Consider the following 16238-nt stretch of genomic DNA (forward strand, 5'->3'; position numbering starts at 1 on the left):
GATGACTTAATTGATTCATGGATGCTTACACTGAGAATTCAGGACAAAGGGCCAGTTAAGGGAAAAATGAAGGCATCTTTTTTGAATTTGAGCTTATGAAGTCTGAGATTTCCAAGGGGAGACGTTCAGGTGGAAGTTGCTGTATGTGTTTGAAGCTCAGAAGAAAGGTCTGAGAGAGAAGTTTAGGATAAGCAAGTACGCCAGTACAATGTAATTCATCACACGTACATTTAACCTGTGCAAATTCAATCAAACACAAATGGCAAAATGGAAAGAGAGAAAAACAAATTAAATAAAATAATTTCCCCACTCAGCATATGCACCAAAGTGAGTTTGCAATGGAAAATATGAGTCTCTTCCCTCATTTCATCTCAGTTCCTCACATCACTAACAGGTAAGCCACTTTGTTGTACTTTTCTAAGGAATTTTCAAGGGTAAATTTACATGCAATATTTTTGCCTTACACACTAATTTTAGAGCCTCCCTTCCAATTTCTGAGTCCGCTATATTAAAACCATAAGAAAGGATGAGATCATCCTAGAGAAGAATGTTAAGAGCAGTGTGTAGCACTGGATCCAGGAGAACGTCAATGTCTGAGAAGGAAAGAAGAACCCATGGAAAAGAAAGGAAACAAATAAAAGGTTATGAAGAAGCCCAAAAGAGTATCAGGGACACCAATACATTGGTCTTTCATGTCACATACAGAAGAAAATTCCAGCAGAATAAGGACTGAAAATATGTTCATTAGATTTTTACAATTGGAAGGTCATTAGTGACCTTAGTAAGAACTCTTTCAAACTGCCTGGATTAGTTTGTCAGTGCTGCCATAACAAAGTACCACAGACTGGGTGGCTTAAACAACAGGAATTTATATTCTCGCAGTTCTGGAGGCTAGACATCAGAGATTAAGGTACCAGCAGTGTTGGTTTCCTCTGAGGCCTCTCTCCTTGACATGCAGGTAACCATCTTCTCTCAGTGTCTTCACATGGCCTTACACGGTTGTCCATCTGTGTCCTAATCACTTCCTATAAAGACACCAGTCATATTGGATTAGGGCCTACCCTTGTGAACTCATTTTAACTTAATTACCTCTTTAAAGACCCTATCTCGGTGGGGCACAGTGGCTTAACGCCTGTAATCCCAGCACTTTGGGAGGCCAACGTGGGCAGATCACAAGGTCAAGAGATCAAGACCATCCTGGCCAACATGGTGAAACCCTGTCTCTACTAAAAATACAAAAATTAACTGGGCATGGTGGCGCATGCCTGTAGTCCCAGCTACTCTTGAGGCTGAGGCAGGAGAATCGCTTGAACCCCGGGGGCGGACGTTGCAGTGAGCTGAGATTGTGCCACTGCACTCCACCCTGGCAACGCAGTGAGTCTCTGTCTCAAAAAAATAAAATAAAATAAAAAAGACCCGCCGGGCGCGGTGGCTCAAGCCTGTAATCCCAGCACTTTGGGAGGCCGAGGCGGGCGGATCACAAGGTCAGGAGATCGAGACCACAGTGAAACCCCGTCTCTACTAAAAATACAAAAAATTAGCCTGGCGCGGTGGCGGGCGCCTGTAGTCCCAGCTACTCAGGAGGCTGAGGCAGGAGAATGGCGTGAACCCAGGAGGCGGAGCTTGCAGTGAGCCGAGATCGCGCCACTGCACTCCAGCCTGGGCAACAGCGTGAGACTCCGTCTCAAAAAAAAAAAAAAATAAAATAAAAAAAATAAAAAAATAAAAAAGACCCTATCTCCCAATATAGTCACATTTTGAGGTGTTGGAAATTAGGACTTCCACATATAATTTTGGGATGGGGGTGTAGGGACACACTTCAGAAGAAACCAGATTTCAGGGCAGTGGGGAGATAAGTGAATTGAAAAGAAATGGGGAGGCGGGAAGTAGAGACAACTGGATAAATTTGAATAAGACAGGGAACAGACAGATTGGCTTTGACAATCAAAGGAAGAGTTTTTTAACCTGGGAAAAACTTGAGATGTTGATAAGCTGAGGGGAAGGTACCAGTGAAGAAGGAGAAATAAAAGTGTGTGGGAGGCCAGGCATGGTGGATCACACCTGTAATCCCAGCACTTTGGGAGGCCGAGGTAAGCAGATCATGAGGTCAGGAGTTCAAGACCAGCCTGGCCAACATGGTGAAACCCCCTCTCAACTAAAAATACAAAAAGTAGCTGGGCATAGTGGCATGCACCTGCAGTCCCAGCTACTTGGGAGGCTGAGGCAGGAGAATCGATTGAACCCGGGAGGTGGAGGTTGCAGTGAGCCGAGATTGAACCATTGTACTCCAGCCTGGGTGACAGGGAGAGACTCCATCTCAAAAAAAAAAAAAAAAATGTGTGTGTGGGAGAGGCAATGGGTCAAATGCCTGGGTGGTTGGCTTCACATGGAAGGAAGAGAGCCTGGGGGACGAGAGATGAGGATGGGCAAGAGTGTGCACAACCAGATAACACATAAAGGGAAGGACCTCAGCTTTCTCAGCCATGTGGGACACAAGGCCATTCATCAGAATTTGAGAGAGCAGCTAAGGGTTGCGTGATGGGCTTGTAAGGAAGGTTTGGAATCGTTGCTGAGGAAGGTAGGAGAGGGAGTAGATGGAGGACAAATCTGGAGTGACACTGATCCTATTTGAATTTGAACCCTGGATCTTCACTGGTTTACCATGTGACTTTAGCTAAATTGTCTAATTATTCCTGTCCCTGTTATTCACCTATATGAAGTAGGGTTCATAATAACTACTATGAACGCATTATTGGGAACATTCAATAATAAAATGGGTGCATTTTCAGTGACATTATTTGTAGCATTCCACCTCTTTCATCACCCAATGCTAACAAGCTAGTTCTAACTGTTTTCTTATTTTTCTTTATTCAAGCTTCACCTGGACCATCTTTCAAGGGCTCAGTGGTCTGACTGTAGATTTGATGATGGCACTCCACGTCCATTCAAAAGTTAAGCGAGGAGGCGTTACCTTACCCATTTAGTCACAGTGGTTTTCAGAACATTTCAAATACAGCCTACTTTTCCTCAAAGAAAATAAAATATACATATACTAAAACATTTTCAAATTTAAATAGGCACTGAACAGACATATTGCTGCCAGGAATAATCTAAGCTCTACTCAAAACTGCTGTGTAGGATTGTAAATTGAGACCAGCCTTTGCTTCTTACTCTATAGGGGCAGTGAGTCAGGATTTCCTGAAATTAAGCAATCATGTAAAATGCATTAGCGGCTTCTAGAACACCTCGGGCTTCCTTGTGCCAAGACATTAACATGTTTTCTACTTGGCATCTCGTTTATATTCCCCAGTGACCCCATTAAGATCCTTCTATCAACCTGAGTCAGTATGACAATATAGCTAAGATTCATCACTGAAAGTTTATGTTTTCTGGAAATGCATTAACTTGGTGATGATTGCTACACATCAGTGGGAGGGTTGGATTCCAACTCTGAATTGTGACTTTATAGTCAAAATTACACTAGTTATTAGTCCTATTTGAACCTCTCACATTGCTTAATATGATTTCAGTCTGGTTTTTGTCCCAACTGTACCACTGAAACTTTCCTTTGCTACCAATAATTTCCTAATTGCCAACCCTTTGTTCTTATTCTGTTTTAACTTTCTTTGTATTGTTTTTTGTTTGTTTTGTTTTTATTTAAGATGGAGTCTTGCTTTTGTTGCCAGGCTGGAGTGCAATGATGTGATCTTGGCTCACCGCAACCTCCACCTTCCGGATTGAAGCAATTCTCCTGCCTCAGCCTCCTGAGTAGCTGGGATTACAGGCATGTGCCAACACACCCGGCTAATGTTTTGTATTTTTAGTAGAGATAGGGCTTCACCATGTTGGCCAGGCTGGCCTCAACCTCCTGACCTCAGGTGATCTACCCGCCTTGGCCTCCCAAAGTGCCAGGATTACAGGCATGAGCCACCTTGCCAGGCCTCTATTTGAACTTTCTGTACCAATTTCACCTCTGTATTGAAAGACCTTTTGTTTCCAAAACAGCATTTTTTTTCCTAGTGACCTTCCATCTTTCTTCATTGGTTACTTCTTACTCCTGAACCTACCCCCGGAATGCTGCAGTTGTCCCAGGGTTAATGTCATTGTCCCCCCTCCTGTCAAGTGTAAGAAATTCAAATGGTAGCAGGGACTAGGCCAGGCAAGTAACATGAAAGTCAGATATAATTAATAGTAAGCGTGGGGACTCTGGCAAAGAGAAGATGCATACCCCATATGAAGGCACCTACAACTAAAAGCTTTTTAAATACCATCTTGGCCAAAAAACTTTCATAGACTAAGCTATATGGCTTTTTAATAACAGAGCTGTTCTCAGAAACCAGGTCTTCTTGTCCAAGACTCTGAGGACAGGATCCATTTATAGGGTGTTTTGTGTACCACTTAACCTCTGCAGAATATGTCAGTAATCATTCCTGAATTTGAGTTCAGGGTCCTAAGTCACCCAACATGATATACTTTTTTTTTTTTTTTTTTTTTTTTTGAGACCGAGTCTTGCTCTGTCACCCAGGCTGGAGTGCAGTGGTGCGATTTCGGCTCACTGCAAGTTCCGCCTCCCGGGCTTGCCATCCTCCTGCCTTAGCTTCCAGAGTAGCTGGGACTACAGGCGCCCGCCACCATGCCTGGCTAATTTTTTGTATTTTTAGTAGAGACAGGGTTTCACCATGTTAGCCAGGATGGTCTCGATCTCCTGATCTCGTGATCCACCCGCCTTGGCCTCCCAAAGTGCTGGGATTACAGGCGTGAGCCACCACGCCCGGCTGAAATCTTATTTCTTTATGCTCTGCCTATGCAATGCTGAAAGATTATTTTCTTAGGTTTAGCAACCAGAAATATGTATTTATTTAATATCTTTTCTCACTAAAGTTCAACGTTCCTATGAGAAAATTTGATTTAATAAAGAATCTGAATGAAAAACCAACATCTGAAGGTGCTTTTTCTTGTACAGAGTACACAATATAAAAAACAATCAGAAAGTATTTGCTTGAGAACATTCTTGAAATGATGCACAACCTCACACAGTACTTTTCATGTTTGTGAAAGCTGTTATGAAGACACCAGAGGAATTTCTCTTGGAGCAAAGACTAATGAGGACTGATTTTTAAAATCTTGCCCAAATTCCTGTCTGAGGAAAAAAAAAATGGCTGGGCACGGTGGCTCACGCCTGTAATCCCAGCACTTTGGGAGGCCGAGGCTGGCCAATCACCTGAGGTCAGGAGTTCGAGACCAGCCTGACCAACATGGAGAAACCCGTCTCTACTAAAAATACAAAATCAGCCGGGCGTGGTGGCACATGCCTGTAATCCCAGCTACTTGGGAGGCTGAGGCAGGAGAATCGCTTGAACTTGGGAGGCGGAGGTTGCGGTGAGCCAAGATCGTGCCATTGCACTCCAGCCTGGGCAACAAGAGCGAAACTCCATCTCAAAAACAAATTAATTATTTAATTAATTAATTAAAGAGGACTCAGGTTGCAGGAGTACCAGATAAAAACAGACACAGAAGGAAGCACAAGGTCTGAGTTCAGGCTTTCCCACCACACTCCCATACTCATGTTGGTGTCCATTCCTCCACTTGCCCCTACCTCAAGCTCCCCTCTATACCACAGACAAAAATACCATGCACTCCCATCAAGTGCTCCCTTGAAGCAGTCGAGTCATATCCATCCTCCTCCAGTTCACTGGCCTGCCCTTTCCCTCCAACTAGCCTTTTAAGAGTCAACACAAATATACTCCATCTACTCCTCTGATGTTCCATGTATACCCCACTAACCCGTAAGTGCTGCAGGGGCAGAGACCGTATTTCTCTTATTACCATTGTATTCACGGGGCTAAGTCCAGTGTCTGGCACAAAGGAGCTGCTTCATAAATACTTGTTAAATTATTTATTTATTTATTTATTTATTTATTTATTTATTTATTTTATTGTTTTGAGACGAGTCTCACTCTGTCGCCCGGGCTGGAGTGCAGTGGCGCAATCTCAGCTCACTGCAAGCTCCACCTCCCAGGTTCACATCATTCTCCTACCTCAGCCTCCGGAGTAGCTGGGACTACAGGCGCCCACCACCACGCCCGGCTAACTTTTTGTACTTTTAGTAGAGACAGGATTTCACCGTGTTAGCCAGGATGGTCTCCATCTCCTGACCTTGTCATCTGCCCGCCTCGGCCTCCCAAAGTGCTGGGATTACAGGCGAGAGCCAATGCGCCCGGCCAATAGTTATTAAATTTTTTTTAAATTTAAAACTTGTTTCTACAATTTTTATTTTTTTTTAATAATTCCTAATTGTTTTTCTTTTTCTTTTCTTTCTTTTTTTTTTTTTTTTTTTTTTGAGACGGAGTCTCGCTGTCTCCCAGGCTGTAGTGCAGTGGCGTGATTTCGGCTCACTGCAAGCTCCGCCTCCTGGGTTCACGCCATTCTCCTGCCTCAGCCTTCCAAGTAGCTGGGACCACAGGCACCCGCCACCATGCCCGGCTAATTTTTTGTACTTTTAGTAGAGACGGGGTTTCACCGTGTTAGCCAGGATGGTCTCTCATCTCCTGACCTCGTGATCCACCCACCTCGGCCTCCCAAAGTGCTGGGATTACAGGCGTGAGCCACCGCGCCCGGCCTATTTTTCTTTTAAACATTAGAGACAAGGTCTCGCTATTTGCCCAGGCTGGTTTTGAACTCCTAGGCTCAAGCAATCCTGCCTTCGCCTCCCAAAGTGCTGGAATTACAGGCATGAGCTACCATGGCTGGCCAGTACTTGCTAAATTAAATGAAATCCTATTCACAGTGCTGGGTCTTTGTCCTAATAATTCTCTCTACCTGGAATGTCCTCCTGAGGCCTTCCTCAAATTCTCTAACCCACACTAATCTACTATTTTAATGGGGATGGCATTTCAAGTTTGTGTTATAGAATTTAGCCTATGATTATATCCCACATTGGCAATATTCTTTCAATATTCAGGTAAAGATGCTGTTGACTGTTAGGATCTTTGCTACTCCTAGCACCTATGGTTGTTCAGTGAATACCAAAACTCCTTATAATTAGACACTCAGATATAATATCTAACACCTTTCCAGCAGAAGCTCCATGCATGTTTTAGAGATCAGGATTGCAGTGTTCAGCTTTCAAATAAATCAGCTTAATTCCAGGAAAGTCTGAGTAACTGCAAGAAATTAGTCAGAAAGAATAGAACAAGCAGCCCTGATCGAAGGAATATGAGCTCTTCCATATAGCAAAGTCATTTCCTAATAAGGGTGATAAATTCCCTTGACAGGAACATTTGGGCCTGTCTTTTCTAAAGAGCTCATCCTTCCCCTCCACACAACACACCCTTGCCCTGTTTTCACATGAATTAAATAAGAACTCTTCTACGGGGTTCTTAAATATTTAAGGATGACAGCCTCTGGGATCATTTTGTTATGCAGAGATTCAAGTGAGTATTTTGGTCTCTTATTGGACTGCTTGCTCTAAGGCAAAGACTTATGGAGGTACTTGTTTTTCCTTTGTTACAAGAAGGACATAAATGCCAGTTAAACTCCAACTTTTGTGGCAGCAACATATGACCCCAAATAACTAGCAATTTTAAGTGGCCCATCAGAACCTTGACTATATAATCTGTTAGGACTTCAGGATTTATGTTTTTATGCATAGTAAAAGTCACCTATCCTTCTTTTATATCCATTCTCACACCACTTTAGTGTCTGCTAACTGCCAGGAACAGTGGGCAGTGGATATTTCCTTTAGCACTAGCATTCTTTCAACCTATGACCTAAAACCCTTCATCAGGAATTATTTTAGTGCCTTTTTCAGCAGAAGTGGGCAAAAGACAGAAAAATAAACTAACATCTGGAGATTGTTTTTCAAAACATCTAAAAGGATAAACACATACTTTTCTCAATCATTGTTGCTTTTATTCCTTCACTCCTTCATTTAACAAACATTTATGGAGTGCCCGAAATATTCTAAGCACTGTGTCTGGCTGTAGAGATAAAAGTCCAGCATAAGTGTGAAGGATTTTACAGACCCACGAGGGAAAGACTAATAACTGAGGAATTTACCTATTGCACTCACTCAAGGAGGAATACCCATTTCCAGAATGATTCACTTTTAGATATGGGGATATCTTACAGCACTAAAGATGGCCCAGTATCAAATCTTTCAGTAAGGGTTGCAGTGGAAATGTGGTGGTTAACTTCAGTTAATCTGAAAATAAATTTTACTGTTAAAATGTAATCTGTCTCCAATTACAGTAAATGCTCATTCATTTGGAATCTACTGATTTAGATTTTAAGCAACTCACTAAGGTATTTATCTTTGCTATTGATTAAAATTTCTAAATATAATTCCTTCCTCTGTAGACTATAAGCATCTTCGTCATTAACATAAGGAATCTAACTCAAAATTTAGGATTGGTTGGGTTAAGACAAATATACAAATAACTAAAATATAACGGGAAGATAAGAGAATTGTGAGAGGTGTTCACACTCAGAGAAAGAAGGGATTATATCCATTGGAAATAAGGAGACAGTATTTAAATTGTGAAGGCCAGAGAGGATTGGTTGGGAGATATTGGAAGGGGGAAATCAAGTGTTCCAAGAGAACAATGTGTACTAATCAAGAGAAGAATGTGACCAACAGCCTGCCAGAAGGAAAGTACAGAATGTGCCTCAGACACTACAAAATAGTTCAGTTTGATTAGAATGTAGATGTAGGAGACATCTGTTGTTTTTGTCATTCAACCACCACAATCATTCATCCTTTGAGTAGAAAGATACTCCAAATTGTATTTGGAGAATAACCCCTCCCTGCTGTTAAATCTCATCAGGTGTGAGAGAGGTTGACAAGCTTCAGCTTCAAGGGTAGGCCCCAACTGGCCAAAGTGATTGGTTCAGTGATAAGCATGTGACCCAATTTAGAGCAATGAGAATCAGACCCAGGATTTGTGTTTGAATGTGGCAAAGATCTAGTTAGAACTCACCTGTGAGAGTTCTCTTTCTAATGGACTACGCATGGAGCCAGCACAGAAGAAAAGCATCCAATGATACAGTGAGAGAGAAATTTGTTCCCAATGAAGACATTTCTGAAGCTGAAGTATTCCTTGAGTATTTCATCAATCAACCAATTATTACTTTAACCAATAAATTCCCTTTGTTTGCTGTGCCAGTTTTGATAGGGATTTCTGTGTCTACTTTAAAATACATTGCTCAGGCCAGGCGCAGTGGCTTACACGGGTAATCCCAGCAGTTTGGAAGGCCACGGTGGACGGATCACGGTTGGTCAGTTTGAGACAAGCCTGACCAACATGGAGAAAACCCGTCTCTATCAAAAATACAAAATTAGCCAGGCGAGGTGGCGCATGCCTGTAATCCTAGCTACTCAGGAGGCTGAGGCAGGAGAATCACTTGAACCCAGGAGGCAGAGGTTGTGGTGAGCTGAGATCGCGCCATTGCACTCCAGCCTGGGCAACAAGAGCGAACCTCTGTTTCAAAAACAAAAAAATGTTGCTCAAAGGGTTGAATCTGAAGATCTCAGAGGATCCTTACTACCAATATATCATTTTGATTGCATGACCTTCCTGGGTGGGACTTTGATGTAACTTGTGGACAGAATGAGGATGATGCTGGTGCAGATCACTTCTGACCCTAGGAAGCATCTAGAGTGTGTTGCCATGGAAAGAGTATGGACTTCAAATACATAACAGATGTGCCTGCTTCTTAGTGGCATGGTCTTTGGGCAAAACATTTAATATCTCCTCATATGTATAATGGTGGTGACAATAATTCTTACTTCATTGGGTTGGGGAATATGTAAACTAAATAGTTCTGTATTTAGAACTATACAGGAACTGTAAAGTTCCTGGCACACAATGGGTATTCAGTAAAAGTTCACTTTTTTTTGAGACAGAGTCTCACTCTGTCGCCGGGCTGGATTGTAATGGCACAATCGCGGCTCACCACAACCTTCAACTCCTTGGTTCAAGTGATTCTCCTGCCTCAGCCTCCTGAGTAGCTGGGATTAGAGGCACGAGCCACCATGCCCAGCTAATTTGTGTATTTTTAGTGGAGACAGGGTTTCACAGTGTTGGCCATGATGGTCTTGATCTCCTGACCTCGTTATCCGGCCACCTCGGCCTCCCAAAGTGCTGGGATTACAGGTGTGAACGACCACACCCGGCCAATTCACTCTTTTTATTATGGAAGGCAGCCAAAGAGGAGCAAGAGACACCTGGGTTCAAACTCTACTCTGGCTAGCTGTATGACCCTTAACTAGACAGATGGTTGTTACAAGAGGACAGGGATCATGTCTGTCCTTATTCTTGCTGAATCCACAGTGTCCCTAATAGGCATCTGGTACCTGTGTAAATTATTTAAATTTTCTGAGTCTGAAAGTTTTTAATTGAGTTAATAAAATATATCGTACAAGACTGTTGTAAGGAATACACAATGTAACATACATAAAACACTTAACTGAATGCCTGGGCCATAGTAAGTGTTCAGTAAATAATAATAATTGCAGGTAAGTTTTATTAAGTACTGACCACATGCCAGTCACTATTCTAAACTCTCTGCGGCCTGGATGACAGAGTGAGGCCCTGTTTCATAAAAATAAATAATAAAAAGCAAACTCTCTGCATATATTGACTCATCTGATTTGTGAAATCCTCTGTTCCCATTTTACAGGTAAATAAACTGACGCTCTATTTTTATTATCATTGTCCGAAATACTTGATGCCACTTTGGACTCCATGACTTGTGAATCCAGCTCTTTCTGTTCTTAATGTTTGGGACTCTCGAGGCATCTAATTCAGGTTCCATTAAATGATGGCTTCTCTTTTTCTTTTTTATATTATTAGGAAAAAGTAAACGTTTTTTTCTTTAAAACACAATGAAATTTCCCTCAGTCCTCCTCTTTCCGCCATGATGTCCAGGGAGTAAGGTTGGGCCGTCCGAGGTTCTGTTGCCTGGCAGGAACCCTTTAATTCAAAGATGGCCACCAACTCAATGAGCCAGTCGGCCTTTGCTCTCTCCTGGCTGAGCTGAAGCAGCAGCCACGGACCTCCCATCTCCGGGTCTCTCGCTTTCTTTCCCTGAGTTGCCTGCTGCCATCTGCTGGCCGTATTCAGTTGAAATAATCATGACGTTGGTATTTTCCGAGTTTCTAAATGAGGCTCTAACTGTGCCTCAGTACGGTTTTCTGAGGCACCTTCGGGGGCAACCTGAGGGTGCAGTGTTAGCAAACAGGCCAGCCTGGCAAGTTTCAAAGCTAAGGGACTCAGGCAAAGGCGAGTCTAGCCTAATTTCCATTCAGGAACAAGGGCCTCACCGGTCAAATCAGAAACACTCTCAGGCCATTATCTCCATCCTAAAATGTGCTGTCTTGTCCAGCCTCACGTTTCATATCCCCCGCCCATCTCCACCAATCCTCTGACATCCTTTATCCATTAAGCTTGCGCAAGACTCGTATTACCATAACAATCATCCACTTAAAAATTTTTTTTGGAAACAGTTCTACATAGAAAAGTTGTAAGAACAGTACAAAGAATTCCCCTTGATCCGTCTCCCAGTATCTATTTAAATTTTTTCGGTTGTCTCAGTAGCTCCTTTGTAGCAATGAATCAGGCCAGAGTCATACATTGCTCCAGTTGTCATTTTTTGTTTGTTTTTAGTATCTTTCAATCTGTAAGTTGCCACCCTATCCTTGACCTTCATAACTTTGACATTTTAAAAAGTTACATGCCAGGCATTTTGTAAAATGTCTCTCAATTTGCACTTGTCTGATGTTGTCTTATGCCTCAGTTTATGCATTTTTTGACTAAAATAATAACAGATGCTGTGTGTTTTCATTGCATATTATCTGGTAGTACACCCTTATTGGCCTGTTTCTGATGGTGTTAATTTTGGTTACTTTCACTAACATAGTATTTGTCAAGATTTTTCCACTGTGAAGTTACTTTTTTTTCTTTTGTAATGGTGTCAGTTTCCTATTGCTTCTGCAACCTGTTACCACAAACTTAGTGACTTAAAACAACACAATTTTAATAATCTTACAGTTCTGAAGGTCATAAGTCTGAAAGGAGTCCCACTGGGCTACAATCAAGGTGTCAGCAGGGCTGTGTTCCTTCTGGAGGCTCTAGAAGAGAATCTGTTTCCTTGTTTCCTCCAGCTTCTATTCCTTGGCCCCCTTCCTCCATCCTCAAAGCCAGCAGTGTTGCATCTTCAAATCTTTCTCAGACTCTGACTCCTGTTTTCATCATCTCATCTCCTTCTCTGATTCTCTTGCTGCTCTCTTTCACTCACAAGGACCCTTGTGATTACATCAGACCCACCTGAACAACCTCCCCATCTCCAGATTATTAATTTACTCACACCCACAAAGTCTCTTTTGTCATGTTCACAGGTTCTGGGGATTTGGATGGAGACATCTTTGAGGGGCTATGATTCTGCTCCTCTGCAACTTTGAGACTGTGAAAATTCCTGTTACTTACCCCAGTTTCACGCATAAGTTTTAGCATCCTTTGATGCTTCCTGCCTAATTATTGCTATAATTATTACTGATGCTAAATGGTGATTTTCTAACTCTATAACTCCTTTTACATTTATTAGTAGGCTTTCTAATACACAAAGGAAGTTTCTCTTCTCCCCATTTATTGAGTAATTCATTTATTTATACCAATGTGGACTCATGGGTTTCTTATTTGGTTCAATAGATTATGCTTTATTACTACCGGCATTTTTTGATGTATGAATTGTTGCGGATTTGACCAGTGGGAGCCCCTTCAAGCTGCCTTTTGTGTCCTTTTAATATGTCCTCATCTTGCTTGAACACCTCCTTATTTTTGGCCATGAAAAGATAGATAGTCTAGACTCATCTTGTAATTTCCCTGCCCCAATCCTGGAAGCAGCCATTTCTCCAAGGAGGCCTGGTTCCTTTTGGTGGAGAGAGGGGTTTGCAAATCAACATCTGGATAGTAGGTGTACTCATGGCTCCCAGTTCCTTTCAGTTGACAGAGCTGTATGTATATGTATGTATATGCACACATTTACATCTCTATTACATCTCTATTACATTACATCTCTATTTCTCTATTTGTATATATTGAAAACCAAGAGTTTTCAATACTTCTCATTTCAATTCAACACCCAAGGGTTTGTTCAAGGTTTTCTTCTTTCCATATTTATGCTTCTCTTGTGAGAAATCTGGCTTAGATTAACCTTTGATATATTTATGTATTTGCCCAATCTTCCTGTATGTGACCTCTTTTTTTTTTTTTTTTGAGACGGAGTCTTGCTCTGTCGCCCAGGCTGGAGTGCAGTGTCCGGATCTCAGCTCACTGCAAGCTCTGCCTCCCGGGTTCACGCCATTCTCCTGCCTCAGCCTCCCGAGTAGCTGGGACTACAGGCGCCCGCCACCTCGCCCAGCTAGTTTTTTGTATTTTTAGTAGAGACGGGGTTTCACCATGTTAGCCAGGATGGTCTCAATCTCCTGACCTCGTGATCCGCCCGTCTCGGCCTCCCAAAGTGCTGGGATTACAGGCTTGAGCCACCGCGTCTGGCTCTTTTTTTTTTTTTTTTTTGAGACAGTCTCACTCTGTCGCTCAGGCTGGAGTGTGGTGGCACGATCTCAACTCACTGCAACCTCTGCCTCCTGGGTTCTAGCGATTCTCCTGCCTCAGTCTCCCAAGTAGCTGGGGACTACAGGTGCACACCACCATGCCTGGCTAATTTTTGTACTTTTTGGTGGAGACAGGTTTTCACCATGTTGGCCAGGCTGGTCTCAAACTCCTGACTTCAAGTGATCTGCCCGCCTCGGTCTCCCAAGGTGTTGGAATTATAGGCATGAGCCACTGCGCCTGGCCTCTAGCTGGTCTCTTTGGCCCTGCTGGACTGCCGCTCCTTCTTGTATAGGCTATCTCGGCTCAGGCCTGTCTCCTCCACTCTGCCTGCCTTGTTTGGGCCTACCTAATGGCTTTTTGAGGAAGGAAGGGAGGGAGGAAGGGAGAGAGGGAGGGAAAGGGAGAAAGGGAGGCAAAAGTTTTTTTCTAAGGGAAGGAAAGCAAAGAGATGATTGTGTACTTTTGTAGTTTTTACTTTCTTTTTTTTTTTTTTTTCTTGAGATGGAGTCTTGCTCTGTCACTCAGGCTGGAGTGCAGTGGCACGATCTCGGCTCCCTGCAACCTCCGCCTCCTGGGTTCAAGTGATTCTCCTGCCTCAGTCTCCTGAGAAGCTGGGACTACAGGTATCCATCACCGTGTCCGGCTAATTTTTGTATTTTTAGTAGAGACGGGGCTTCACCATGTTGGCCAGGCTGGTCTCGAACTCCTGACCTCGTGATCCGCCCACCTCGGCCTCCCAAAGTGCTGGGATTCCAGACATGAGCCACCACACCTGGCCTAGTTTTTACTGTCTAGTTTTAGAGATGGAGTCTTGCTCTGTCACCCAGGCTGGGGTACCATGGTGTGATCATAGCTCATTGCAGCCTCAAACTCCTGGGCTCAAGTGGTCCTCCCACCTCAGCCTTCCAAAGCAGTTGGGATTACAGGCATGAGCCATTGCACCTCACCAATCACATATATATTTTTTTTCTTTTTCTTTTTTTTGAGACCCTCTGTCTCCCTCTGTCGCCCAGGCTGGAGTGCAGTGGCAAGATCTTGGCTCACTGCAACTTCTGCCTCTCAGGTTCAAGCAATTCTCCTGCCTCGACCTCCTGAGTAGCTGGGATTACAGGCATGTGCCACCACGCCCGGCTAACTTTTTTTGTATTTTTAGTAGAGATGGGGTTTTACCATATTAGTCAGGCTGGTCTCGAACTCCTGACCTTGTGATCCACCTGCCTCAGCATCCCAAAGTGCTGAGATTACAGGTGTGAGCCACCGTGCCCGGCCATTTTTTTTTTTTTTTGAGACGGAGTCTCACTTTGTCACCCAGGCTGGAGTGCAGTGGCACAACTGACTGCAATCTCTGCCTCCCAGGTTCAAGCAATTCTCCCTGCCTCAGCCTCCCAAAGTGCTGGGATTACAGGCACTTTGAGCTACTGTACCCGGCCAAGCACGTACATTGTTTTTTCTTTTTCTTTTCTTTCTTTTTTCTTTTTTTTTTTTTTTTTTTTTTGAGACGGATTCTTGCCCTGATGCCCAGGCTGGAGTGCAGTGGCACGATCTCGGCTCACTGCAACCTCCATCTCCCGTGTTCAAGCAATTCTCCTGCCTCAGCCTCCTGAGTAGCTGGGATTACAGGCACGTGCCACCATGCCCAGCTAATTTTTGTATTTTTAGTATAGACAAGGTTTCACGATGTTGGCCAGGATGGTCTCGATCTCCTGACCACGTGATCCGCCCACCTCGGCCTCCAAAAGTGCTGGGATTACAGGCGTGAGCCATCTCACCCAACCCAGTCCCGTACATTTTTAATGGACCTCTTACCACTATCATAATAAATTCTTTGTTTGATGGTTATTTTCTCCACTAAAAGAAAAACTCCATGAAGGTAACAACCATGCCTGCTTTGCTCATTTATGGATTGAAACCCAGGCCTAACATGATGGCTGTTTTATGCCTAGCACGTTGTAAGTACTTGAGGTTTTTGGATAAATGATTAAGTTGTGTAAAACAGCAATAGCAAAATTACAACTATTGAACAGTTTATAACATAACAGACATAAACAATGACTAGTATCTACATAGTCCAAATAATCTGTGAGCTTTCCAAACTAGAAACCAAATTATGACACCTTCTTAATGTCTCTAAGGCTGAGTGCCCTGGAGTAAGGAGATCTTATTGAGCTTTTGTTGTTATTAAACATTTCTTTGGTTTTGGAGTTTCATATTGTTTATAATAGATTTTTTTGAACTAAGGATTTCAATACAAAGCTGTACTTCAGGACAATTTCAAATATTACTGTCCTGTAGCATTCGGTAAAATTGATGTTGGCCACTGTCTTAGTCCACTCATGTTGCTATAACAAAACACGCTTTAGACTGAGCAGTTTATAAACAGTAAAATGTGTTGCTCACAGTTCTAGAGGCTGAGAAGTTCACAATCAAGTTTCTAGCAGATGTGCTGTCTGGTGAGGTTTCTCACCACAGTTGGTGCTTTCTATTAATAGTTGTGTCCTTACATGGCAGGAGGGACACACAAGCTCCCTCAGGTCTCTTTCACAAGGCACCAGTCCCACTGGTGAGGACTTGCTTTCATGACCTAATCACCTCCTAGATACCCCATCTCTTAATACTACCACACTG

At 43.0% G+C, this 16238-nt stretch overlaps 1 protein-coding gene across 1 annotated transcript in view; it reads right to left on the reverse strand.

Moving 5' to 3' along the window:
- Positions 1–213: 213 nt before the first annotated feature.
- LOC144332732 (uncharacterized) overlaps positions 214–16238 on the reverse strand; it is a 28880-nt gene continuing 12855 nt past the window's right edge. Inside the window, exon 4 of the mRNA XM_077953270.1 lies at positions 214–1025. Coding sequence (XP_077809396.1) covers positions 1019–1025 — 7 coding nt within the window. The 3' untranslated portion in view covers positions 214–1018. The remainder of the gene's footprint in view (positions 1026–16238) is intronic.

The sequence above is a fragment of the Macaca mulatta genome, chromosome 1 (assembly GCF_049350105.2).
Source record: "Macaca mulatta isolate MMU2019108-1 chromosome 1, T2T-MMU8v2.0, whole genome shotgun sequence".
NCBI classification, from domain to species: Eukaryota; Metazoa; Chordata; class Mammalia; order Primates; family Cercopithecidae; genus Macaca; species Macaca mulatta.